The following is a 27,614-nucleotide window of genomic DNA, read 5'->3' as shown; positions in this document are numbered from 1 at the left end:
TTAACTGAACCACCAGCTCTGCTAAGGCAACAGGGCTGCACTATCTCTACTTCTCTCAGGTAGGCTATTAAAAAAATCCATTATTTAAAGCAGTTAAACACCACTGAGCGGAGCAAGTTGGGGAGCAAATACAACGGTAGCTTAAACCAACAGGTCTGGAGGGGTGGTGATAGGCACCTAGAAACTGAAAAAGGCAGGGAGATCTTCAGGAAGCAGAGTAAAGGGATCCAACTGCACCTCATGGACTCCTAACGCTTAAGGAGACAGTCAGTATTATTAATATGGCACAAATGTCAACAAGAAATGAAAGAATGTCATTAAAAAATATACTTTAAGTGACCCAGTAGTAAGAGTACACATACACTTTCTTCATAGAGGTCAATGATAGCTATAATATGTTGCTTTTTTAAATGCAAAACCAAAAATCCAACAACAAAAAAAATCAATATCAAAGTAAAAATAAAAAAAAATCTAGAAAATTTCTTCCTACTGTAAAAGAGTGCTTTGAAATCAGGAATCAAATATATTGATCCTGGATGATGGTTCAGACAGAATGCATGCAGACTACCAAGTTCAGCTGTCTATAAAATGGACAGGCCTGGAAAAGCTTTAAAAAGAATTTTACAGCTTTGTACCTGTAAAATTCACCATTAAACTTGCAGAACGTTTTTTCTTCATTTTAATTTATTTTTAATTACTATCTACTTAAAACTGATGCCAAACCAGGAAAGCAAGGCTGAATAGGAATTACTTTCCAGGGCACTAATATAAGGCTCACACCCAGGCGGGTGGTGGGGAACCCACTTCCCCCAGTGGAGGGAGCAGGATGGGAACTCAGGCTTCTCAAATCGCAAAACCACCCAGTAAGTGGAGGGTGAGCCCAGCAGCTGGGTTCTGAAGTGGTTAGTAGCATTCCTTGGAAGAAAAGGCACATACATATGTGTACCCCCTTGGATCTCCTCCTGCTGGGCTGTGGAGGTTCCAAGGTAATTCCTGGCTGTGCAGTGTTCCAGCCAGCTGGGCAGGTGTTGGAAATGAGCCGGGATTAGTCCCCACCCTGTCACTGGGACCAATACAAGTGCTGTAGATATCATGACAGAGAATAAAATATGCAAACACAGAACTCACAGTTTAGTTTAAGAATGAAAGGGTTTTAGAACCTGATAAGCAACAATTTCTGTCATAATAAAAATTCCTGTCAGATAATTATAACATCCTGATCTAGGGTAAGTTTTTTCTTTCTAAGAATCATTGGTGCATGAATATCAAACAATGTTGTTGGGTACACTGTTTTACGTATTTTACCTTTATTTTATTATTGAACCTTCACCATTTGGGAACATGGAACTTGAGACATTGACATGTCAGCAAGCTTTCATAAGATCTTCCATATGGTCTCTCCCATATTTCTGATCTTGTGTGCAGAGGGTGGGACACCACAGACTTACAGTCTCTGTTTCCCTGCAAGTACAACCTATTTAAAACAGCTGGCTTATGTAGGACTTTTCCAAATTGACACTTGTTAAAAATGACCCTATTTGCACCCTGGTTGATTCAAACATCAGAGAGGGAGAAAACTTCACAAATCCCAGCAGAGGGTCAGGCCCAGGGGTCCAGTGCTTCGGCTGTGGGTGCTCCAGATCCCGCCACAAACCTCCTCTGGGAAGACGGGGGCACCAACATGAGCACGCGAGCACTTAAAGGGCTTCTCCCAGAGCCCAAAGAAAGCGTCCTAATGAGAAAAATAACACACTCCCTTTGCCTAGCAGTTGAACTGCAGCTCTGGCTAGCATTTTCTCTAAAGAAAAAACATTAAAAAGGCTGTAAACATCTTGAAAACTGTTTTGACAATTACCATGTTTTTCCTTATTTCAACTTTTCTTTTTTCAGTATTACCCTGGAAACATTCAAGACACACTGTTTTTTAATTTCATGCTGTGTTTATGCATCTGCTGAACCATCAACAAAGCATACACAGAAAGTTACCACGCATAAATAATTCCAAGCTTCCACAATGCAAGTGTCTCGTCATTTGTGTTAAGAAGCAGAATCTTCAAATTGTATCTCTCTGAAAAAAGAGTTATCAATTTTCTGTCTAGTAGAATGTTCTTTTATGGATCATGAAACAAAATTTCAAGTTCGAGAGTGACAAGCAAAGGTCTAGTTAAAACAAAAACCAAAACCACAAAAAACAAACAAACAAACAAACCAACCCACAACCTATCCAAAAGTTCTCTGAGGATGTGCTAAACACATCAGTTAATTTGGCTTCAACATAAAAATTTTAACTAGTTCCACTTGACTTCATATCTTTTAGTAGTATTTATATACAGATAGATAATTACTATACCAAAGGATCACCTCTGCTAAAGTACTGTAAAGATGAGCTGGTGATTTAACTAAAATATACTTTTTAACTAGTAACTATTTATTAATTTCCACATTTGACTTTCATTTAACAACTATATTGCTTTGTCCTTACATTAAAATAATATTTTATTTTTACTACATTTGATATTCCAGAAATTCTAGAATATTCCCTACTCTAGAGAAAAATACTAGTTAGATCAGTAATTCAATTCAGAATACTTTGTGCCTCTAACACTTTCAGGTAGTTCACTTGAAAATTTATTTTCTAGCCTTATCCATTTTCCAGGTTTAAGAATGATCAGTTGTTTACTCAGAAAGTCACAGCTACAATATTACGTTGCTTTTATTTTTATTAAATCGTGTAGTTGACACACTGCAGCCACACACTGGTGTGATTCTCATTTATGTTGTCATTTTATCTGCAGGGCTCATGTATGTACTAAAGCAGCTTTCATGCACTTGAGGATAAAGCACTTGAAAACACCCTTCCTTGTGAAGTGTACAATGAACAACATTCTGTTTTTGTGAGGCAAAATTATTTATAGAACCTCAAAGCCTACGAGTTACCAGTTTGGAAGCAGTTATATTTTGGGTAATATAGCTAACGTATGCGTAACAGAGACTATCAAACATATACTATATTAATATTATATTTTATTAACAGAACAGTAGCGGCTTTTCCCTCCTTAAAAAGTAAAGCAAAAATCCATAACTGTCAGTGGTGTCCTCATATCCAAGAAGTGCACATGTATATATTTCTCCATGTGCTGATGTTTCGGTGACCAGGGAGCCACTAACAGCTGAACTCTGAGGTACTGGTGCTCTCAGAGCCAACCCTGGTAACCCCGCTGAGCTGCAGACCCAGCTTTTCACACAGTTCAGACTGAAATCCTATTAACTGCTGTATCCACACCTGAAATGTGGTGATTTGCACCACAGGCTCAAATCTGCTGCTGTAAATGTACTGTTTAAACATAAGGACTACAGTAGTTTCCCTCTGCACCTTACTGCAGTATGTGCTGTAGCATTTCAAATCATTCCAGAAACAATTCAATCCATCTAAATCATTATTTTCTCAAACTGTAGACAATAACTGTGATAAACAAGACACAATCCAGTCAACACATCTGAGTGTGGCCTAGACCTTCAAAGGTTCATATACATCTACATGGTAAACAGCACGACCTATGAGGGCAGCAGTGGGAATTTCCAGTTTGATTATCCTAGGAAACAGCAAATGGATCAATACAATGGCAAATGAATTTTTCTGATCTGAGTTTCAATGCTCAGGATGCGTCCTCAAAGCCCAGCACTCCGGAATGCGAGCAGAAAAAGGACTGCAGTACGCAAAGATAACATCGCTGCATTGACTTTTTTTTCCTTTTGTAGAAATAAAGATAAGAGAATTGGATACTGCTTTGTATCAACCATCAAACTACCGAAATAGTTGGGATAATTCTAACTAAATGTTTATCAGTGATGACCTGTTGAGCCATAATGATGTGTAACTTCACTCGTAGATCACGCAGGCTACAACCAGGCATTTACTTTGGAAGCAGAAAAGACCAGGTCAGTCAATAACCACTGACACATACAGCACAACTTTTTGAAGTATTGTGCTTTCAGGTGAGTGAAGTATTAAATAAAGCATATCTTAATCTGATTTCACCGAAGACAACAATGCATGACAAACCTTACAGACTGAAATGAGAGTTTAAATCTACTGCTTTCACAAAATCTGATCTTGAAGTGCTTTTGATCTTAAGATAAAAGCAGGGAGCATTACTACTATTCTTGATGATTTAGAAGCAAATAAAAATCTGTTGTCGCATTAGAAACGTGACCTCCCACAGCTTTAGAGGCTCAAAGGAGGTTACCATGTTTCTAGTCCTTAGGGCAATGAATAATCAATGCAACAGCATTCTTCAGACAGTTTACAACTGATGTTTTGTTTGTTTTAATAACTCCTTGAAAAATGCTGAGAATCCCTTATAACCACCAGAGGCCACAGCTCTATTATCACTGACAGAATGCTTTAGCAAGATCTAAAACATTTTCTATATGAACAACTATGAAAGGCACTGTAATTGTAGTATTGAAACCTGTAATCCTGCAAGAGTTGTAGTACAAGACTTCTTTTATTGCCCTTGCAGTGTCTCAACCCTAACTTTCACAACCATAAGCAGAAGCATACAAAAAAACTCAAAAGTTTTTAAAGGAAAATAATTTTTTCCTGGCTTTATGGGGTTTACATCAACTCAAACAAATCCAAATTATCGTTTGGGGTGGTGCGGGGAGTGTGAAAACACACCAAGAATAGACAGATACGGCAGGATTGAGACCCAAGATGAACTTCTCCTGGCAGCTGCCGTCCGCAGGCTGCGCTCGGCTGATGACCTCACACTTCATGTGACATGTGGGGACATAACCCACAGCTGTGAGAGGAAAACGGAGCATGGACTGAGAGCTCACTGCCTTCCAAGAGTCACGGAACTGAGGCAGATACAAGATCTTACAGATTTAGCAACAAGGCACTGAGACCATTTCGGAACCTGTTGTCAATCTATTTCACAATAAGCACTCACTGAAGTGCCCCCATCCTCCGTCATTGCTGCAAAAACTCGAGGGCCCTCAGGAAATATTATCTGCGATTCTTTTGTAAAACAAAACACTCCTATGTGTGAACAATTTTATTTACGTATGCTTTTATTTTCCCCCATCTGTTTGGCATTTCTCCTCAGAAGTATGCCATTTCCTAAAGACTGAACTGCCTGTATTCACTCAGCCTGAAATTCATACATCTCTGCTCCTAAGAAAAACGCTATGAATAAGTAACAGGTGAAATTTTAGAAGCAAAGAATATCTGACATAACACAGCTTCTAACCACACAAACCAAAGAAAATGAAATTAATCTGAAATGTTTCAAAATAATGCTTTTCAAAGGCTTGTTATTTAAAATGAATTCTGTGGCGAAACCCAGCTTTTGTCTCATTTACTACCTAGGAAAGAAAATGTATTCCAGTGTGCTGAATGCCTAAAACAGCAGAGGTGAGAAGGTCATTCAGCACACAAGTGAGACTTGAAGTAGCTTTTGCCTGCTTGCTGTAGGTCTATAAAGCAGCAGCCAACCAGCCATTCTTCGGCTGGTGATCAGGTTTTACCCTTTCTGAAGTCCAGTGCAAACTTAATATGCAACAGTCCTGGAGCACAGAGCTGGCGTACACAGGGTCCCGTAAGTCCTATTTGTGAAGTATTTGGCAGAGTTTTGTTTATGACTTTATATTCCGCAGAGTGTGTAAACCTAGTAAAAAAAATTGTTGCAAAATACCATGGAAGAGTTATAAATACTAATCCTCAGCGGATTAGCTTCACACTTGCATGCCCTGGATGTGTCATTCTTTGCCGTAACAGAAATGCGATGGTTGACCATAACACTGAGGATAAAATTCAAAGCAGTTCTGAGAGGTTTAAAATAAAGGCTGTGCAAAATTAGGCTCCTAAGCTCATGACAGCAACCTATATGCAGCCTTCCCTTCTACTCTGCTGAAATACCTATGATTTAGGTAAAAAGTCTGGAGTTTTGCTACTCTACATAATCTAACAACAAGTCCATCCGGGTGGAGCTGGCTGTACAGGCACATGTCATTAACCAAAGGCCATCTGGAATCCAGAAACTAGACCTCCCTGTGTTTTATGTCCCCATATGAACTTCATTTGTTAGCTGAGCCATGACAGCAGTTACCTTCTTCTTCAAAAAAAAAAACAACAGAAGGAAACTCCTTAGTGGCTGAAGCATCTGCCAAGGAAGTAAAAACATAAGTCCTAGGCCCTAAGGGAGTATGAGCCTGCAGCCCGAACCCCCTGGCCAGCACCAAGGCACCAGCCCCAGCAGGACACTGGCAGCAGGAACATCCCCCAGCCTGTCACTTCCACGGGGCCACCGAACTGCCAGGGCACAGGGAACACAGATGCGGTCGCCTGTCAGCGCAGCTCACGACGGAACTGACGTTCCAGATCCCACTGCTAAGGTCTGCTTATGTTTTACATTAGGCAACCACTGGGTAAAAACAGAAAAACAAGCAAGAGGATAATTATTCTGAATCCTACTTCTGAGGCCAAATGCTTCACTTCAGCTTAGCTCCACTGGCACATTGTGGAACCAAACTTAAGAAATATGGTTAAAATATCTTGAGAAAATGAGACTAACTATGGAAATTTTTGCTACTGACAGAAGCAAAGAAGGTGGAAGTACATCAATGAAGTTCAGTCTCCCTTAAGGTTTTTAAGAAACACTATTGAGAAGTAATTTTTCGAAGTATTTTGTGAAAAAGATTCCTTTGAAATGAAATCATTTTACTCATAGATGCAATCTCTTCAGCTTTGAAAACCCCTTCTAATCATCTCTGAGGCTTGCATGTCTTTTAACTACTGATGTTAAGTTACAAATCATTAAAATTAGAGATTTTTTAAATTCTACCGGAATAGTCTAGCTATTTTCTTTAAATTTAATCTTCACATTTATTCTTTTTTAAATGACAACTATGGCAAAATACATCTTACCCATTTGCTTATGATGTTCTATTTCAGCTTCATATAAATTTATTCATTCCTTAGCTTTTCACTTTTATAAGCACAATGAATACTTGCCTTACTTAGATATGTATGGAAGTATACATGTATACAGTTATAGATAAATATATCAGAAGCTAAGTAAATGTTCTTTTGCACCCTTTACACTCTTCCCTGAATTCAGTTAACATTCAACACTTACCAGCATTCTGTGTATGGGAACAAACAGTAACAAACCCACCCCCGCAACGGAAATAGCTGAAAAATTCAAACTATCGTTTTGCCAATAAATTTACTCGTACCTGGCGTGGATGGTCTCTCCAACATGTTCAAATGATGGTAAATAAAGGCTTGACTGTCATGAACCGTGTCCATATCAATTTCCTCTTCTTCTTGAGAGTTTGAGAACTAAATATCAGGAAAAAAAATAACGAGATGCTAATAATTCATAGGAATATCACTAAATCAAACTTAAAATATTTTATTTTTGATGTAAACTGGGGGTGAGAGGGAAAGGAAGTGATATCTACCACTGCAAAGGAATAAAAATTCAATAAAATTAAAAAAGGTCAGTCTTTTCTTCTTTCTAATACACTGTGAAGCTGTGTGAACAAGAGCATGAACTGTCAACTTTAGTTCTTGCCAGCCAAAAAAGAATCTGATGGGAAATGATTTTGCCAAAGTAAGCGTAACAACTACTGTACATATATACACAACGTGTCTTTTGTTTGAACACAGCTTTAAGGGAAATCAGCAGAAGCCGCTGCTCTTACTCTGAATACCCTACATATTGTGCAAGTTGAGTTTCCATTTCTTACTCTGATTTTGAGTTTGACTTTACTGTCTTCATTCTTCTCTAGTATTTGCCCTGGCTCCAATGGAGACCCGAGTGGCATATCAGCCTTCCTCTTCACCCCCTGCTGATGACCAGAAATGCTGGATGCTGTTTCCTTAATAAGATGATCATCCTCCTGAAGCAGCATTAAAAGACCAAAATTAGAAGATAGCAAGAGCCATGTTTCAGCCTAAAAGAGACCTGATAGCTGAAAACACTTCTGAGAAAAGTGGGTGATTTGAACAAAGTTTTCCCTGTAGTCCTGGCAAAAAGTATTTTCTAAAACCCTGTATGGATTTGTGCCAACCTCTCCAACAAACATAGTTTCTCTTTACTTCTATCCCTGCTCCCTCTGCATATCTAGCATTGGCATCTTTTCTGTCCCTCCTCACAATCATGGTACTGTTGGTGTGCAACAACGTCTGCTGCCTCTGAATAGTCTTTCTATGAATCTGTGCCTTGCAGACTTTCCTCAGTCCAAATCGCAGCTGAAAAACTGTGATAGCCTCTGATCTACACATGGGATTTAGCTAAATCTTCTTTTAGTTAGCTTTAAAAGCTAATGCTTATTTTGTTCAATACAAGTCATATTGAATGCTTACAATTTAGTTTGTTTGGGGTTTTTTTGATTTCACAACAATATTTATTAAAAAGAGTTAAACTGTTTTGTAAATTACTGCTTTGATTATCAAACAGGGGCAAAGGAATATAAAAATAGCAGGGGAATGTACTAAGTTATACATATAGTCATTAAAACAGGAGATGGGTGTTCCAACAAATCCAATACATGAAATAGAGAAGGAAAAATAAAGCACCTACAGAAGCAAACATAATTAAAAGCCCACTAAAAACTAGATAACATAGACTGTCAAGGGCACACACTGCTCCACTGAACTGCTCTTCCTCCAGCCCCACAAACTCTTGCCCTGAACAATTCAAATTCAATTTTCTGAAGTGGGTAACCTCAGCAAATTCAGTGTCACGAGTCTATCAGTATTGATTTTAGTGTGGTTTTGCTCTCAGGATATACAGTCTGCTTTAAAGAATCTAGTTAATCTCATGTATTCTATCACTTGTTATTGCTTTTTTCCCCTCTAATATGCATTGTCCTTTTTTCATTCCTATTATTTAAACCAACACACGGCTGTTGTGAAACACTTTTGGATAAGCTTTGGCTGATGTGAGAAGCACCTTTATTTCATGTTACTGGTTCTTTTTTTCTTCTTTTTTCTCAAGGAAAATCAGTTCCCAAATTTCGTGAGAGTTACAGTGAAAATGGTCACCTTAAAGTAAGGGGTAGGAGAACAGAGATAAGCATGGGAGAAGATACTAGGGATGAATGTGAACTGAGGCTTATACTAACGTTGTATTTTCAGACTACAATAAGCCAGAACCGCTGATAGAAGAAGCAGCCTCTTCACCTTCCTCACACATTTCTGTCCTGGGCTGCCACAAGCACTTGTATAACTACACGATGAACTGGACCAGTAAACTGACACAGCAAGAAATAACTGTTCATAAAAAAGGTATTTTTCAACCAGATTCTCCCCTGAGCCAGCTCACTATGCAGCAACAACTCTGCCAGCACAAGGGAGATGACACTATAGGAAAAAGAAGAGTTAAGAGGAAATTTTTTTATTAAGGTAGTCTGTCTGCAAAAGAAGTTTGGATGTTCACCAAACCACAGCCTAAAAATCTGCCAGCAAAATGTCTCCTGGTATTTAATTCTGATGTTTAGGTGCAGCAAATTAGGACTCATGACATGTTCTGTAAGTATGCGGTATAGCTCTAAATGATATTTGACTTCATCATCATTTTCTCCCCCTAGTGGAAACACACCGCAAGGTACTGTGATAATTTGCGCTGTCAGTGAACTTCTGAATAAAAACAATTTAGAAACTATGGGACTGATAAAGTAACAGTAAACCATCCCATTCAAAGAATAGAAAGAGCTTCAAACATGCTAACCACATGTTCACATTCTCTTTCAGGATTTACTCCTAAGCAGCGTCAATCAAATATAGTTTTTGAAACTGTTACGAAAATTACTCATTATTTCCATGTCTGTTGAGTTTTTTTCCCCGTCAATTACGTTTGTCCAACAAAAAGAATTAGTCCTGCAGCAGTGGCAGTTATTCTTAAGAAAAGTATGACTTGAATAGCTGATAAGGTCTACTTTCTAACTACACAATGGACTATGTGTTATGACTGAAGCCTCCGAAGCCAGAAAGATATGAACTTAGTGTATGAGATTTTTCAGAAGTTGTTACAAATCCTTCAGAGCACAGTACTAGTCAGGTTCAAGCCTTCAATGAAGATGTGTTAAAGTTCAGACTTGCACATCTCTTAAAGTTGTTTAAAAAGAGGTATATCTATATATTTTAAGATGTCACACATTTACTGATAAAAGGTTTTGTTTTGGAAAATTGCATGACTTGCCTGTAAGCAATATTCTTAGTCTAATGAAAAAAAGTTTTCATCACAGCATCAAACATTTCTGTGAATCACTTCATGTCTCATTAGCAATACAGAGAAAGGGAAGTTTTATAAAGAACAGAAATTATGCAACTAGAAAACAAAACAAAACAAGTAAAAAGGTTGCATACGCTATGCAAAACAGTTTAGAAAAGTCAGAAAAGTTATGGTATATGCCAGCTTTTCAAGAGGAAAGAATAAAGACTAATAAGGTATGAAGGTAGCTTAGGTAAAGCATGAGAAGCCTGAACACAATATGAAATTAAATCAGCAACCAGCGCAAGGACTCAGAGCCAGCTGAATGGGATATATGCAGACGGTTTGTGCTTACGGTGTTCTGAAATCCTACTGACTGTCCGTGGTTGTTAGTACTGTTCACAGGTTCCTGATTATTTGCAACTGATTCAGGGATAATCGTTGGATTAAGTACAGCCTTCTTTTCTTTCAGATTAAGAACAAGTCCAAGCTCTGGTAATGGTAAACAAGACGGTCTGCTGAGGCCAAAAAGTGTGAAGTAGAGGTCCACAGCACCACATCGTAATCTCCAGTCATGTGAAGTTCCTGAAATCCAAAAGAGATTATTGTTAATACAGAGATACAATCTTCTCCTCCCCCACAAGTAAAATTGTTTCAGTCTTCTGGATCCACCAGAGTGTGTCACTTTCTGTGCTTAAGATACATTTCCCTCATTATTCCTGCCTCTAATTGAGCCAAACTCACCTGCGACATCCTGTTTAAAAGGAAGGCTTTGAGTTGCTTGGGTTGTAAACTAGACATTTTTAGTAGAACAAGACTGGGAAACTAAGTGCTATAATAACGTAATGAAAAATAAAAGGAAAATAAGCACACCCATATGTTTTTATTTTTAAAGTTTCAATTTTACTATTGGACAATTAAATAGAACTTTTTGTTACCAAACCGGTTTTCCACATCAATGGATTTGGTTGCACTTGCATATGTATTCCATGAAATGTAGTAGAGCCTTAAGCATGACTGAGATGGGTAGCCTCTGGAAACAGCACTGCTAGAGAACACAAGCCAGCAATGATAACGTGCTTTTTGATGTCGCTACCTTGTCATGTATTTCACTGGATACTCAATCCTTTCATTTGTATTCATACTGGAAATACGTATTCTTACTGCGCAAAGCAACGCTTCATTGATTTTGTTTTTCACTGCAAACTGTAACGCTTTTGTATCTTCTTACACAAATGCTCAAAGCACGTTTGGCACCAACCGCAACAGAAAGACATCGAACATCTGGTGCAATGCTGCAAATACAGCAATTTTGGTGTTAACTCAGCCCAGCTCTCGACTGATTGCAATTTTATTGAACATATTGTTCTGCAACAGGAACAGAACTATATCTGGTAAACGAGACACACATGTGCCAACTGCCATGTTAATGCGGCAGTGCAAGATGTGGCACAAAATAAAATTAAAAGATCTACCCCTGTTAATACTAAGTTTCATAGGGCTAAAGTAAGCTTAGCTTTACATATGCTTTCCCAGTTACAAGTGTAAGCAACATGAACATCAATTTGGACATTTCTAACACTAAAATACGCTCCGAAGAATGACACATTCACAAATATTAATTTTAGAACTATTTAATATTTTATCAATAAACAATTTACTCAACTTCCTAAACTAGCACATCTTAAAATGATATTATCAATTCCCATCCAGCGCCTCTCTTCTTTTCCAGCAGAGCTTGTGCGCATTACCAATTTAATGCAGATTAACACTGAAGAAACAAAAAGATTACATCTATCAATGAGAGTCTGTTTTCTATTGCTTGTGTTTACGTTAAATGAAAGCAACTCACTATTCTGGAATCACACAGCTTTAAACCTGGCTACTAACTTGTCTCATATTAACACACATTTTTTCAAGGCATCCTGGAATGGTACAGTTATCCCTTACAGAAAATAAATTGAAACATTATGTCATCCTGCTGTATAGAAATTTAAGTACTTAAAGCCCCCTGAATCATAATAAGAATGTATACTCTATTTGTTACTTGCAAAAAGAGGTAAGGGTTGAAGTAACACTGCACATACTCTTCTCTCCAAAAAAAGGAAAAAACAAACTCTCTGATGGGAACATCAAAATTGTTTATTTTCTGTGCCTGACACTTGGCAAATCCGATGAAACTCAACTATTAGCAGTCTCCCCACTTCAACCCCCAGAGCATAGCTGTAAACTTTTAAACACTAAAAATAAAGATACATAGAGAGCAGACAGCTTTCAATGACCTAAAAAAAGCTATATAACCATTTATACGTAATCTTTGTAGTAATGTGCCAGATGTTAAAGGGCAGTTTGTCAGGACTGGATAAAACTGCTTCAGTAATGAAAAACAGGTCAATGGTAAAGATGTAAGCCCTTCTCTCATTAGGATCTTTCCTAATCACAGAAAGCAAATTGAGTATTAGGTTTATAATACACTTCAAAAAATCTCACTTAAATTATCTATACAAATGTTATCCTCTCATATTTTCTCAAGTATAGTAAAAGAGGACACAGAGAGACTATCTAATCTAAAGCAAAACTATAAAGAAAAAGGTAACACAGACACCACCATTCGAGGAAATATTTGCTTTGAACATCTGGGTCAAAGACTCATCCTATGCCTAAGTACATCAAAGCACTATGACAGCACACAAAAGAATGAAATCCAAGGTTTGGTACCCTGTGTTGCTGAGAGAGTTCTGGAGGTACATACATGATACTGAACTTTCAAGAATGAATTTTCAATTTTAACTGTCAAAACTAAGAGAGCTCCTGGCATATTCCGAAGCAAGTCTTTCACACTTTTCTCAAAAAGCTTACAATAAATAACAACAAAACAATCAAACAGCAACCAAACAAAAAAACCAACCTGAATTCATCAGTTTCCAAAGCTGATCTACCAAAGCTTCGTTACATAAAGGGGACTCCATGTTCTTAGTAAACGGTGGATTCTTAGTCAGCATATCCAGAATCTTGTGCCTAAAAAAGAAACAGAAAAAAAAAAAATCTTTATTAAATCCAAATGAACACACTAAGAATATAAAGTCTGTTCTGTTTGCAATATTCTTACAAATTTATTCAAATACAGGATTTCTTCCAGAATTTTAGCCAATGTCTTATGCTTTTAGCTCTTCTTTTTGTCCATACTATGAATAAACACAGATTTACCTTCTGGAATATAACTTAAAAATAAGAAGTAAGGTGCAAAGCAGCAGAATGGTACTAGACATCACTTTTAACAGGTACAAAGTTTTAAGCTACATTACGTTTTTCTGTTCAGTAACAGTATTTTTTGCACACTGATTTGATAATTACAACGACAGAGAAGCACTGGCAAATAAATTCCTAACATTGTGACATCAATGAATCTTTTAATGTTTATGACTGATATAGAATGAAAGGAATAAAACCAGTGACCTACACATCCTTCTGGAAAGGAACACTGTCACCTCTTCAGTTCCACTGGTGTACAAATATTCTGCACCTACCAGGTTTAGTTACAATATTTACACACTGAGCCGAAAGTAGATACATTTTCCCCACTAAACTTGGCCTTGAAAACATTTTATTAATAATTATTTGTTGCATTACTTGTTATTTTAACTATTTTCCATGTTTAACCAGCTTTCCCCTTGCTAACTTGCACATTCAGAACAAGAAAATTCTTACAGATTTTCTTTTTCTTTTAAAAGAGGTTTACATATAGCACTCAATACAAAATTTAAACTCCTCTTTAAAAAGATACAAACCAAATTAATTCTCCTTCCTAGACTGAAGCTAAGCCTCCTCTAGTGAGTCTAACTGTGTCTACTTTCATTAACAAGAATGAGAGAAATAAAATAGAGAACAATCTTGCAACTATGATCTTCCTAAGAAATCACCTATAGAGAGTAAAACTAAAATTAATCTTTGAATTTAAATGGTGGCCATAAGAACAAAGTGTTAGGGAAAAACAATTATTATGAACCTCAGTGTTCAACGATTTGTTAATATAATGAATGTGCTAAAATATCTCATGTGCTAAAATTACTCACAGGTGAAAACAAAGTTGAAACAGGCAATACTAGAAATTACACCGTATTTTCCCATTATCCTTTCACCCCATCTACAGTCTAACAGTTGCTTTACACTCCTTGCTGGCAGAACATTGTGCGCACTATGTTTCAACCTTTGTCTTCTCTAAATATCATAAAATCTTCTGATGTATGCAACATCAGATTTATATATTTTATTTATGATCAGAAAATGACCTCTAACTTCAGACTTCCACCATAGGGGTAGAACATAAAAGACAAAAATAATATAATGAAGAATAATAACAGCGTATATTAATTTTGGGGATGTGAACTGTTAAAACATCAAAACACATTTCAATTCATAATATATAAAATAACAAGCAGAAAAAAAACAGGTTTATGAAGAAGTTTTAGGCAGTTAAGCATTTGATCTATTCCACGAATTCCAGGCCAAGAATTCACTCAGTAGTTCCAGCATTAGTAAAAATACTGTCTCTTTATTCACTCACTAACCTTATGTAGGGTACAGGATCATTCTGAACCATAGTAAGCAGCCACTGTAGTTCTTCATAGCTCCTATCAACTGTGAAGAAAAATCAAATGCCTATAAATATACATAAACTGGCAGGATTTTGATCAAGTAAATCACAAGTTCCTGAATTAGCATCCAAAGAGCTTGAATCACTGCAACTAAAGAAAAATTTAATTAATTATAGTGCAAATTCAAAGTAAAGGGTGGTTTACCTTACAGTGAAATAGAAACAGGCATGAAACTCTTTCATGCACCAATTGTTCAATAATGACCAACTTGACTATTAGCAGGGAACTCGGCCACCCGTGAGAGCTGATGGTAACAGAGTAAATCATTATCCTGATATTGTGTGCTTCCTAAAATGAACACATTCCAATATCCTTTCAACAATCAGAAGTACAATATTTTCTATAGGGAACAGAGAATACACAATTCTCATACACAGGAATCCATGAAAGATTATTATCCTTAGTTTTTTGATTAGTATACTTTGTGATTAAAAAGTATTTTGAAAGTTATCAGCATATGCTGCTAGAAAACTGCTGCCTGACACTGTTGGAAAGAAAATCAGCTTGTCAGTTTAAAATTTAAATTTCATTACAAAATTCTGACTGTCAGAGTAGCATTGCAAAATAGGAAACAATACAGGGTATAATGATACTGATTACAGAAAAAAATGAAAGAATTTTTATGAAGTATTTCTCTCAGGTGCATAATTGTAAGATTTTGCAGCAGTATTCTCTTCCCATTTCCTCAAAACAATGAAGAACTTGCTTAGGCTTTGCTTTACATCAGAATTTGGGGTGTACTAATCATTCCTGTATAGACAGCTCCAGAAACATTTCTCTTGCTTTCCATTTTGTGGTCCTAGCGATGTATTTTTCTTCCCCATGCCTACTGTATTTTCAGTTCTCAATACCTCAGTTCAACTTTCTTTCTGATCTCAGTCAGTTTTCAGCCAACAATTTTTAAATACAGCTTCTCAAGCCCAGTCAATTCTAATACCAATTATTTCCTTGTTATTCACTAGGGTAAGTTGCTTTTAAAGGAGAAGGTGATTATTTCAATTATACTATGAGAATGAGCACTTCATTTCTAATAAAAGTTCTTTAAATGCTTTGGACAACTAGAACATAAGATCTCTTCCTGGGCTGGGAGGAAGCAGCCAAGCAATTAAAACTAAATTATAGTAATGTTTGGAAGATGGGTAGATAGTCTTCTGCAGGCTACTTGCAAGTCAGTTCTCTTACTACAATCCAACCAAACCAGAAATGGTTACACTGGTGAGGCACTGAACTGGGCTGCACCATTTAGAGCACAGCTACACAGTTCTGGATGGTGTCAGAGCAAATTTCTATCCATACAGACCAAAACTGCAATTTCAGATTTGCCTTAAAAACTTGAGATATCTTTGAAAAGCTGTGCCTAAAATGTACTTCTAAGGGATTAGTGACTGCCTGTGCTCAACACCATGCACAACTGCTTTTCCTGGCAGCTACCTTGCTTGGGACAGAAAGCAGTTAGAATACTAAATACAAACCTTGTTTTGCATGGAAGAAAAAGAATATTGTATAACCATGCAGCAAAAAAACTCAAAACATGGCAAACACACAGAGTCACAATCATAAGCAAGTTGCAATTATTTCAGCTGCTAACAAAACGGATTTAAAAATGGTTTTCGATTAGAAAATTAGAAATCTAGGAGATGAATCGTTTAGGCTGACAGTACCGCATAACAGAACCAAGAAACATTAGACTTTCGTAATTAAAAAAAATCCATTTTTCTTCTTAAACTTATTTGTGCTTTACATAAAGTCAGTCTTCCCTGCTATTTGCCTTGTAGTGTAAACTAGGCCTGCTAGACTTCTGAAGCTTTGGTATTTATGCATTTAACCTGCTCTTCAAATTTATACAGGAACTATGAAGCATTTTGGGGAGTAATGACAAACTAAACCCAACCTTGTGCAGAACAAAGCCAGAAGAATCATAGAATCATAAACCAGACCAGTTCAGAAGGGACCTCAAAAGATCATCTGGTCCAACCTTTCATGAGAAAGGGAGCCCAGATGAGATTAGGTAGCTGTCCAATTGCATCTTGAAAATCTCCAGTGATGGATACTCCACCACATCCATGGGCAGTTGTTCCAGTGAATGATTGTTCTCACTGTAAAGAATTTATTTCTTATATCAAGATGAAACTTCTCCTGGTGCAAACTGTACCTGTTGCCGTGTATCCTCCCTATGTGCCTACTTGTGTAGAGAGACCCTCCCCATCCTCTTTGTAGCTTCCCTTTAAGTATGGGAATATTGCAATGAGGTCCCCACAAGCCTTTTCTTCTCCAGGGAGAAAAGATCTAACTCCTTCAGTCTTCCCTCACTGGGCAGGTTCTCCAGCTCTCTGATCATCTTTGTGCCCTCCTTTGGACCCTCTCCAGTCTGTCCATGTCTTTCTTGGATTGTGGGGGCCAGAACTGGACACAGTACTTCAGGTACAACCTGACAAGCGTTGAGTAGAGTGGTATGATTGTGTCGCCCTCTCTGGTAGTCATGTCCCTGCAGATGCAGCCCAGGATCCTATTTGCCTCCATTCCTGCAGCGTGCACTACTGACTCATGGTCAGCTTGTTGTCCACCAGGACTCCCAGGTGCCTTTCAGCGACGTTGTTCCCTAGCCACACAGATCCAGTCTGTACTGGGCTCTGTGGTTATCCCTTCCCAGATGCAGGACCTTCCACTTGTCCTCATTAAACTTCACACAGTTCTTGCCTGCACACTCTTCCAGCCTGTGCAGGTCTCTGTAAGATGGACACATCAGAAGGGAGAGCCACTTCACCATCTGTTTTAGTGTCATCAGCAAATTTGGTGAGGCTGCTTTCAATGCTGTCATCCATGTCATGTATGAAGATGTTCCCTGAAGAATCCCACTTGTGCCAGGCTGCCAGCCTGAATAAAAACCATTGGTTGCCACCCTCTGAGTGCTGCCCATGACCCAATTTCCTACCCATCTCCTAGACCACCCATCCTGTCTGTATGTTGCCAGTTTGTCTAGGAGAAGACTGCAGGAAAAGAAAGATGTGTAGATTTTCATATTTCTGGTAGATATAAAAACAAGTGATTGCTTTCTGAAGCAAAAGTCCTCTTGAATTTTTTTCAAATTACAAGACATGGTATACCACTTCCCAATTACAGCAGAGCATCTCTGAGACACTAAACTATAACATTGTGAGATTAGATAATCATGAGTATTTATTTAGAATGGTTTGTTGTTCTCTCTTACAAATACGCAACTGCTTTATTGTATACATATAACTACTAATAGTGACATAACTATCAGAAGCTAACTTTAAAAAGCTAATAAACTGTGCTTACTTCAAGCCAGTTTAGATCAACTGTCCAAGTCCTTATATGCTGCCTCAAGCATTTTAGAGAGTTACCGTGTCTCAAGAAAGGCCTTACTATTAACAGCAAAGAAAACAACTTATTCAGTACCACAGAGAAATTATTTCTTTTAAAGTAACTTAAAATCAGGCAGTGCTATTCTTAACCTGAGAGTTGATAGAAAAACATGGGAGTTCCACACTGCTCCAGAAAATACAGACTTTCCTTTTTAGGGAAATTACAAAATCTGTCAGCTTCCTTTACAAGAACTGTTAAAAAAACAGCTTTGGCACAAGCTACAGGCATTTGATAGCTGCTGGTTTACATCCAGTATGAGCTGGAAATCAGGTAACCAGGAATGAGAATCAGACCTCTTGGCAATAGTGACCAATCTTTTCTCCTTCCAAAGCCAGGTTTAGGGCTCTGTGAGACAAGCGCTGCAGACTTCTCTATGGGCAGCGGCAGAAGTCAGTCAGCACACTGAGCTTCTGGAATTACCCCTCCACCAAAAACTTACCAGTCTTAGAGCAGGAGCAGAAGTTAATGTGGTCAGTGCTGGAAGGCTGTATTTGAGAAATGCTGATGACCAGTCAGACAGTAGGCTGTGTTGTGAATTATAGTGACTTCATAGCAGATAGATACTTGCATCTGCTACCTCTGCATCAGAGAAAAAGCCACTTGCAAGGGGCAAGGCAGTTAGGCACAGTTACACTCTAATCCATCATTTCCAGATCTCACTGTGAGCTCAGTCAAAAATTACATTCAGCTCAATCACTGAATTCTTCAAGTAATCTTTCTATGGCCTTTTACCATTCAAATTTTACCTTCCTGTAGAGTACTCTGAGCAACTTACCCTACCTTGCTTACGTGGCAACCTATCTGATCGCTGTTTTGAACATGTACTATATTACTTTGCAGTACAAACAGTTTCTTATCCAAGTCAGTTATTAAGTAGGAACACCATCCATAAAAGGCTGAGAATTTAATGAGAAAACGTTATTTCTATCAGTTTGTATTTCCAAAGGGTGGGATGAATTAGTGAGGAGATTGTTCTAAAGGAAGCAGGATGATGAGTAAGCTTTCCATTCTCCAGCAAATCTTTCCACTAACACTCTATGAAGGGAGGAACAAAGTAAAGTAACCTAACAGAGAAAGAGACGCACAGCACCAGGAGAGTTCTGAATTCTAGCTGGGTATCACTCACAGGGTCACCAAATCGTACGTGTGCAGTGGGTTAAGGATCCGGAATGTCTGATGACTCACAAGACTGAGGTCTGAGCCCGAGGGTTCCGCCCAGCACCCACCCTCCCTTGAAGTTACTAGTTTTTCTGCATGACAGGCTGGCTTCAGTCTGTAAGCGTATGTGTGAATCCTGCCAGATGAATTCACTCAAACAATCCAATTGCCTTAAAACCTCCCATTGCCTATCTAGTTGGAGAAGCCTTTGGACCAAATGACAGCAGTAAGATTGAAGTAATAAAGCCGTTATCAAAAAAAAAAAAAAAAAAAAAAAAAAGATAAAACAATAATTCATGCAAAAAGAAAAAAAGAAAACAAACTCTCCATTACCCTGAAAATGAAAATAATCAGAAGCCCAGAATCACCTATCTGTTCACAGACAAGGAACTGAAGGATTTGGCCACCTTGATAGGGATAAACCTTCAAACACCAGAACTGTCACAGGACTGCTGAACCAAGGAAGACTAACCCAAATAAACACGCTAATGTAGTACTAAATTCACTTCATGCAAAGCTATAATTTCTAACGGCCTCTAGAAAATCTGTCAGGATTGAATTTCAACTTCAAATGATATTTAAAAAAGCTACCCAGCATTGTTTTAAAGGATCTTCAACAGTCAACTACAATAAAGGCAATATTAAAAGAATGGAAATATCTCACAAACATAAGCTATGTACAAGGAGTGGCAAAGTAGAATCAGCCAATAATCATTAAAATAACCCACATTTCCAAAATTTATAACCATAACAGGCATGCAAAAAGCAAAATAAAGAGATCAGCAAGAAGATAAAGAAAAGCCAAGAATTTAGACTAGCAATTATGTCTGAACATGACTGAATCAAAATCACTGAAAATGAACTGTTAAAAAAGAAATTACCAAAATCCCTTACCACCACTCATCGTGTTGTCTCGTCATTATTTCAAAACTCAGGTATCTGATTCCATTTGCAAGACACTGAGAAGCAACACTCATCATATCTTCACAAAACTTGCATTCTCTGGGACAAAGCACTAACAGAAATCTCAGCTTCTTATCAATGCACCTGTCATTGCACAAGCTTTTCTGGTGAACACTACTTCAACCTTATATTAATGAGGTTAACTATTAAGTTTTTCTACTATATCACAAGTGCTACAAAATGTCAAAATACTTGTATAAAGTACCTTTTGTGTAATCAACAACAGCTTCCAATGCTGCTATCCGGACATCTATGAAGTGCCCATATTCTGCATATGACTTGAAGAGAGCAGGATCACTTGGGACATGACCATTCTTCTGAAGCACTCGAATCGCTTTTAAACAGCTAGAAGTGATAGAAAGAGAAAATTCACATTAGGTTTATGTGACGTCAGCCAGAAACAAGACAATTACTTTCTTCGAGATCAAGTAGTGTGATTTTTCTAGAATTATATTATCCAAATTAACTTGTTACAATTACTTTCACAGTATTAACATGTAGCTCTCATTAACTGAATTAGGCAGAAACACAAACAAAATTCCCCACTGTGTCAAATCCATTGTTTGGTTTCAGTAGAACTATACTAATTCAGAGGGAAAACACAGCTCAGACTATGTTGTGTACTCTACAGATATTGTTACAAGGCTGCCTTTTACAAAACTTTCTTAAATGATGTTTCTAAAGAGGCACAAGCATGATCAACTTGTGTCTGCTATTATTGATAGAAATTAATGTTGAAAAAGAAAGCAATCAGTACAAACTTGCGCTATCAGTTTTTGGAAACTGGAAGGGATTTGACATTTAAGACACAGAAGCCAAAATCTCAAATACTAACTACAGAAGTGCACATAAAAACCAAACCAATAACAATAATTTGTCTGTTCTCTTCATGTGTACAATTATTAAACCACACCTGACTGTAATGGTATGCCTGTAACTGGGAAGAAGCTTCTCCATATTTAGGAAACGGGTAATTTCCTCAAGAATAAGTCGAACATCAGGATTTAAGTTATCCAATGTTCGAACTTCATTGTTCACACTGACTGCAGGAGTTACAGAGTTGGCTAGGGCATCAATCAGCTCAGCACGATAGTAGTTGTCTGAAAACTAGATAAAAACATCACTTAAACACAAGCAAATATAACACGTATATTCTTTAAAAGCTAGGAAATGTTGAAACACAGTTAGAGAACAAGATCTTAAAACAAAAACCATGTGAAAAACAGCATGAGAAAGCAAAACAGGAATAAATTTGTACTGAAAATGCATGTGAGAGTGACTGAACAAGCAGACATACTATTAAACTTCACTCTGTAATAAGAAAATATTAATGGTAATACAAACATATTAACACTAATTCTTTGTTTTATAAAAACAGAAAAAAAACAGGTGTTAAAAATTTTCCAGATGTGGAAAATAAAAGCAATTATTTCTAAATGTGAGCATCTAAAACTACCTGTCTGTTTCTATATTCAGTACCAAGGTTAACAGGTGTTTAGCACCTCAGAAAATCAGTTTATCTAGATAGCAACTTCACAAGCTTCTGAAGTGAACTCATGAGCTTACTGCTGCTCCGTGAGGAAAATCTCACTTCTTCATTTGCTTCTTTTACCTGGGCTCACAGTTTCACCCCTTCCATTGTGCTGGCTGTTGCATTTGTTGGTTGAGTTAATTTAGTAAGCAGCACAAAGTATCTCCTTCGGCGGTGGGGGGATATTATCACAACTGACCAGATTCTGTCAGCGTCAGGGCTTGTACCCACATGTCTAACTCTCCACCCTCTATCATCCTCTTATTCCAGTAATCTTGCAGTGTCTTGTTACAGTGTGTGTTTCTACATGGAAAAAAGAGAGTCTTAAGAGGCTTCAGATTTGTGGCACTTAACTCTGGGTACTCAATTGGGAAGGTTATGTTAGGCTTCTAGCAGTTGTAGCCTTGCTCTGTAGCTAGGGAGATGGAATTTTTATCATCTCACGATCTTAAAGGTCATCTCAACAGCCTTCAGATGTGGTCTGTGTGGGAAGGAACTTCAGATGACAACACTGCCAACTCAGATGCTTCATTTTAGTGGTGGAACAATATTAACCTGGGTTTCAGCTGTTATTTAACCAAATGAAGACAATCCAGTTCTGTAAGCTAGAGCTGACATTCAGAACCCAGAATGAGTCCTATATATCAATTAAAAAATATCATTTCCTTTCCTTGCTCTTCAAAATACTCTTCTCATGGTGAAAAAAAAGCCCAACAAATCAGTGTTTAACTTCACATGCTACATGTCAGCCTGACGCACATTTTCTCAGAACACATGGCTCTCTTGAATGAAAACGGAGACAGGCAGGTCCTTAGTAAGTCAACAAGCACAAAGAGCTTTGAAATATCCAAGAAATGCTGCCACAGAAATGTCAGCTACAGAACATTCTGTAACATTCAATGTTTAGTTTAGTGTATCACCTTTTCATCAACTCTGCTAGCTAGATATTTATATTAGTGGCATAAAACATCCTGCAGTATATTAACTAAGACTTTTTTCAACAAAAAACTGAGAGATTAAAATAAGCACATTCTTTACCTTATTCTTCCTGTTATCGTTATACTTGATCAAATCCAAAATAAACATTAAAACCTCCTTAGGACAGAGGTTGTGAACATCTCTCAGAAGGGCCATGGCAACAGGCATAGTCTGTGTAAAAAAATTAATACTAATATGATCCTTACATTAGTGAAATGATAGTTATATCCCCAAAAGAGCTACATCCTGAAAACAAGCAATTAACAAATTTACAATAGCAAATCCCTGTGAAATAAGAACTCAGTCATCAAATAATTATAAAGTGAATCTTAAAAGACAATAATTGTAATTCATTTTGTTACTCACTGTACAACTAAGAACTATAAGTCTCAGTGAAAAAAAACCCTTCATTAACATCAAAAGAAGCTGCAGGAATTCATGATGTTGAAAAGGAGGGAGTAAAGAGGCTTATGCAGTGCCTTGAACTAAAAAGCCCACCAATTTAAGATAAGATTTATGAGATTTTATTTGCAGTATGATATCATTGTCATTAATGAAGACAGTTGCTGAATTCACCTAAAGATAAGATGAGTAGTTTTGTTACTGTGCAAATTCTATTTAAGAACGAGCTCACAAATATTTACAAATAATTATCACATGTACTTCATTCTTCTGAAGAAGCTGCTAACTTCAGATACTCAGAAAAGAATTACTAAAATTTTGTTAATTGATTTTTTACCAAGATGGAACAAACAGATGCCATATAAGAAAGAACTAGTTATTTTTTTTTTTTTTGAAGGGGTAAAGCAGGACTGTGTTATCCACGTTCCTGTAGCTGTCAACTATAGGAAAATTTTTGTATTTTGACATTTATTTCAAAACTTTCAGAGAAAAAAAAAATTACCTTTTGCAGAAAGTAGCTTTGAAAGTTCATGAAGTTGTTGGTCTTCACAATGTTTGGACAAGTCTTACAACAAAACATTCGGGTAAAGAGCGATTTCATGGCTGGTGGTCCTGTCCACGTACTTACCATAGAATTTGCAATCTGTATAATTAGAGGAAAAAGGAAATTGTATTAACATCACCACTGCAACTTTAGTTTGGCTGTAGAAAAATACACATTTCCCACAATCTAAAAGGATAATAGCCAAGAACACACTTCCTTCAGATAGATACATATTTTCATCAATGTATTATCTTACATTAGCTAAGTTTTCACCGCCATCCCCAGTATATCTTCTCTACATTAAAGGTAATTTTAATGCAAATTGTTCCACTTGGAAGATGTCTGCAAGTAATTATCTTTCCATGACAAACTGCTGTTCTTAATTATTTTCAATTTCATATTTTAGATGAAAATTCTGTGTTTACTAAGCCAAGTCTTCTGACTACAGAAGCCAGTGATGGAAGAGGCTTTTGCAATACCAACTTCCCAAATTTACCCTGCCAGCAACCTCAGCCTAGACTTTAGGTCTGTCCCAGCCACCTTAAGACTAAAAGACCACCCCTAAAGCACATGCAAACAAATGGGGCCAATGCATCCTACAATGTAGCAGGAGTTTCCATTGCTACACACCCACCACAAACTAAGGAAAAATCTGGTTTCATAGAGAATAAAATTAACTTGATGATTTCCTTCTAAATTATTCAGTTTGTTTCAAAGGGCATTATATATGCAATAAGAGAAAGAAAAGCAAGAGGCTATCTGAAGATGGGTAATAATCCATTTCACCATTGCTCTTACAGATGATGGGTGCTTTATTACTGAAAAAACATTTTCCTACTAAGGCTTCAAAGGAAAGTTAGAGAGAGAAAATACTGTGGTCAGACTAGATGTTTCATTTGCAATAACTGAGGTCTTCGAACTCAAGATGCAGATCTAGCTCCATCTGTAAGGTATGAAAAGACTCTTCCTGCAGAAGAGGCTTCTTAATTCCAAAGACTGCTTAGAAACCATGATGATGAACTTGAAACTGCAAATGTGAAATTTATGTAGCAGTGTAAAACAAAACCCAACCCCCAAAATTATTATCAAAGGTTACTAGATTTAAAAGATATTCACTATTCCATTAAAACTGGAGTGTAAATTTGTTAATATTTTTAAACTTCTGCTTATTTTAAGCATTTCATTTCATTATATCTGTAGTTGAACAACAGTACCTTCAAATTAAATCAACAGCAGGTCAATCAACATCTTTTCAGTATTTTTGGGTCTTATAATTTGTTCTGGCTCATTTGAATGTCTCTTTAAATACTCATAGAAGCCAAGCTTTGTATTTATTCTCCTGACACACTGTACACTCTGAATTAAATGTATACGCACATTCCCCACACCACAGCGCAAGTAGCCTGTCTTGCATTATTTCTACTTAAAAAGACAGCATGTACACTCTATTTCTGCGTCCTTCAATCATAGCATAAAAAAACTGGCTTAAGATCATAGAATCATTTCTGTTGGAAAAGACCCTCAGGATTATTTAGTCCAACTGTTAACCCAACCCTGGCACTAAACCACGTCCCTAAGAACCTCATCTATAAGTCTTTTAAACACCTCGAGGGATGGTGACTCAAAATAAAAGAATTCAAAGCAAAGACAGAAAAAACTATTGCATTTAAACATTTTAACAACTGCTCTTTTAATATTTACCTATGGAACATACACTTTTTAATATTCCAAGTGAATTTGAAATGCGCATATTTTAAGTCAGATACTGGCAGTACCAGCACTAGCACATAGATTGGCAGCTTCACATCAGTGTTTCGTAACATTAAAATACTTCACAATAAGCATTTATTAGATTTTGATTTTCAAAATATGGCCAAGGGATTTATTTCTATACAGGTACTGAATTACGCTCAACGGGTACAGAGCAGAAAGCGAGCTATGTGCCAATAATCTGAACTCTACATATTGTCAATAAGCATGACTTTCTGTCGATAAAAGTACATCAGTAACATGCTGTTTCAGAAATTTTTATTCTTCTGTGTTTTCACTCAGTTGTTTTATAGGCTTCTCTAATTTTCATTCTTAATGCTAATCTTTCATCTAAAGAAAAAAAAATGTTTCCTTCTCAAGGGAATTATTTCACTTTTTAATATTAGATTGTAGACAAACATGATGTTTATTTTGTGCTCCTATTCAATCTGAAACAATATAGAGCAGCGATCTGAATTCATATTAGACAGATGAATTTCAGCACAACAGAGAGGCCAAGGAACTTACCAGTAAAGTAAAAAATACATTTTTGGCTTTGAAATAAATTAAACAAAAGTCTTTTATTTCTGCCACTTAATGAAATCTGGAAAAATCCCTTGTGGTTTCCATGTCTGACATCTCAATTTTGACAATTATTAAAGCCTTCTGCAGTCTCCATTTACAGACTAAAATAATACAGCTTCCCTTTCAAATCAGTCATGTTAAAAATACTTGGCAAACACTTTTAAGAAGCTAAATGTCAAGCCAGTCTAAGAACTGTGATGAGTTTTGACCCATTTTCAAACATTTACAATGTCTAGTGGATTTCTTCCCTTATTCCCACCCAGGCAAGCTCACCTTTGCCAGGCAGAAGCAGGCCAGCATCCGCACTCGGTAGAAACATTGCTCCTGTTCCAGTATATCGGTCAGCGCAAGCCGTGATGCTGGAGTAGGGAACTTTTCCAGCGCCAGAATGGCTTCTTCTTGTGCAACCACATCTCTCTCATATCGAAGCTGGTACTGCCACATGAAATCAGATTGTTCAAATTCTACTTTCCTCAGTACTGACATATCGGGGTCTATTCTTATCCAGAGCAAAGGGGAATCAGCACTAAGAAAGACACGAAAAACATTAATAGCTTACAACATTTCAAGACTATAGAAATTAAAAAGATGCTCTAACTTGTTACAAGTTATTTTTAAAGTATTTAGATTCAAAGAACCATAAAAGAATCAAACTAAGAGGGGACTTTTGAAAGTCACCTGGTCCAGTCTCCGGCTTTAGGATGGCAATTCCACAGCCTCCCAGGGCAACCTGTCCAAACTTCTAACACATCAAAGTGAATACCATGTTTTAGTATTTTTAACCTAGAGATCTTAGTTCATGGTAAACTACTGTATAAACTCAATAATTCTGCTTCCTCAGACACTATAACTTTTCACAAGTGAGTGGCACTTTATCACATTCTGCAATTTAGGACTAGCAAAAAAACCCCCAACAAATAAAATCTGGTGGTTGACATCCATTATTTTATATACTATTTTTTATCAATAGATGTGAAAGTGCTTTACAAACACACATATGCTGTGATGTTGAAAGCTGGCAAGGGTAACCATGCAAACACACAACTGCTAAACCAAACAATGATAAAAGTGAAGGTATCAACAGACAAGATTAAAGTGTTAGTCCTACAGATAAAATTACTCAGTTGTATTCCACCCAAAGAAATACTTTAGTATTCACATCACACCGTGACTGCAGAAGTAATTGATGGGAACAGCAAGCACAAACTATATAATGAAGTCTCTTACTAAATTTTCCACATAAAATTAATAACAGCAAAATACAGATATGGAATTAGGAGAGAGTTTGGAACGACAGAACAAGCAACATTATAAATATGTGTAGTTCTGTATACATTTTAGAATTATTGCCAAGATAGAAGCCAGAGAAGAAGCATGCATACACAGGATTTAGAAGAATAGAAAAGAACGGACATTATTATATATGCTTGGAGCAG

General features: G+C 37.1%; 1 protein-coding gene across 1 annotated transcript in view; it reads right to left on the bottom strand.

The window, feature by feature from the left end:
• Positions 1–27,614, bottom strand: part of TAF2 (TATA-box binding protein associated factor 2) — a 61,311-nt gene that overhangs the window by 4,626 nt on the left and 29,071 nt on the right. Inside the window, 10 exon segments of the mRNA XM_082046576.1 lie at positions 7,243–7,348; positions 7,759–7,911; positions 10,582–10,811; positions 13,135–13,244; positions 14,795–14,864; positions 20,595–20,734; positions 21,303–21,496; positions 22,959–23,069; positions 23,803–23,943; positions 26,452–26,704. Of these exon segments, the coding sequence (XP_081902702.1) occupies positions 7,243–7,348; positions 7,759–7,911; positions 10,582–10,811; positions 13,135–13,244; positions 14,795–14,864; positions 20,595–20,734; positions 21,303–21,496; positions 22,959–23,069; positions 23,803–23,943; positions 26,452–26,704 (1,508 nt within the window).

The sequence above is a fragment of the Streptopelia decaocto genome (genome assembly GCF_964273445.1).
Source record: "Streptopelia decaocto genome assembly, chromosome: 2".
Lineage (NCBI taxonomy): Eukaryota > Metazoa > Chordata > Aves > Columbiformes > Columbidae > Streptopelia > Streptopelia decaocto.
This window is presented reverse-complemented; position numbering and strand designations above follow the sequence as displayed.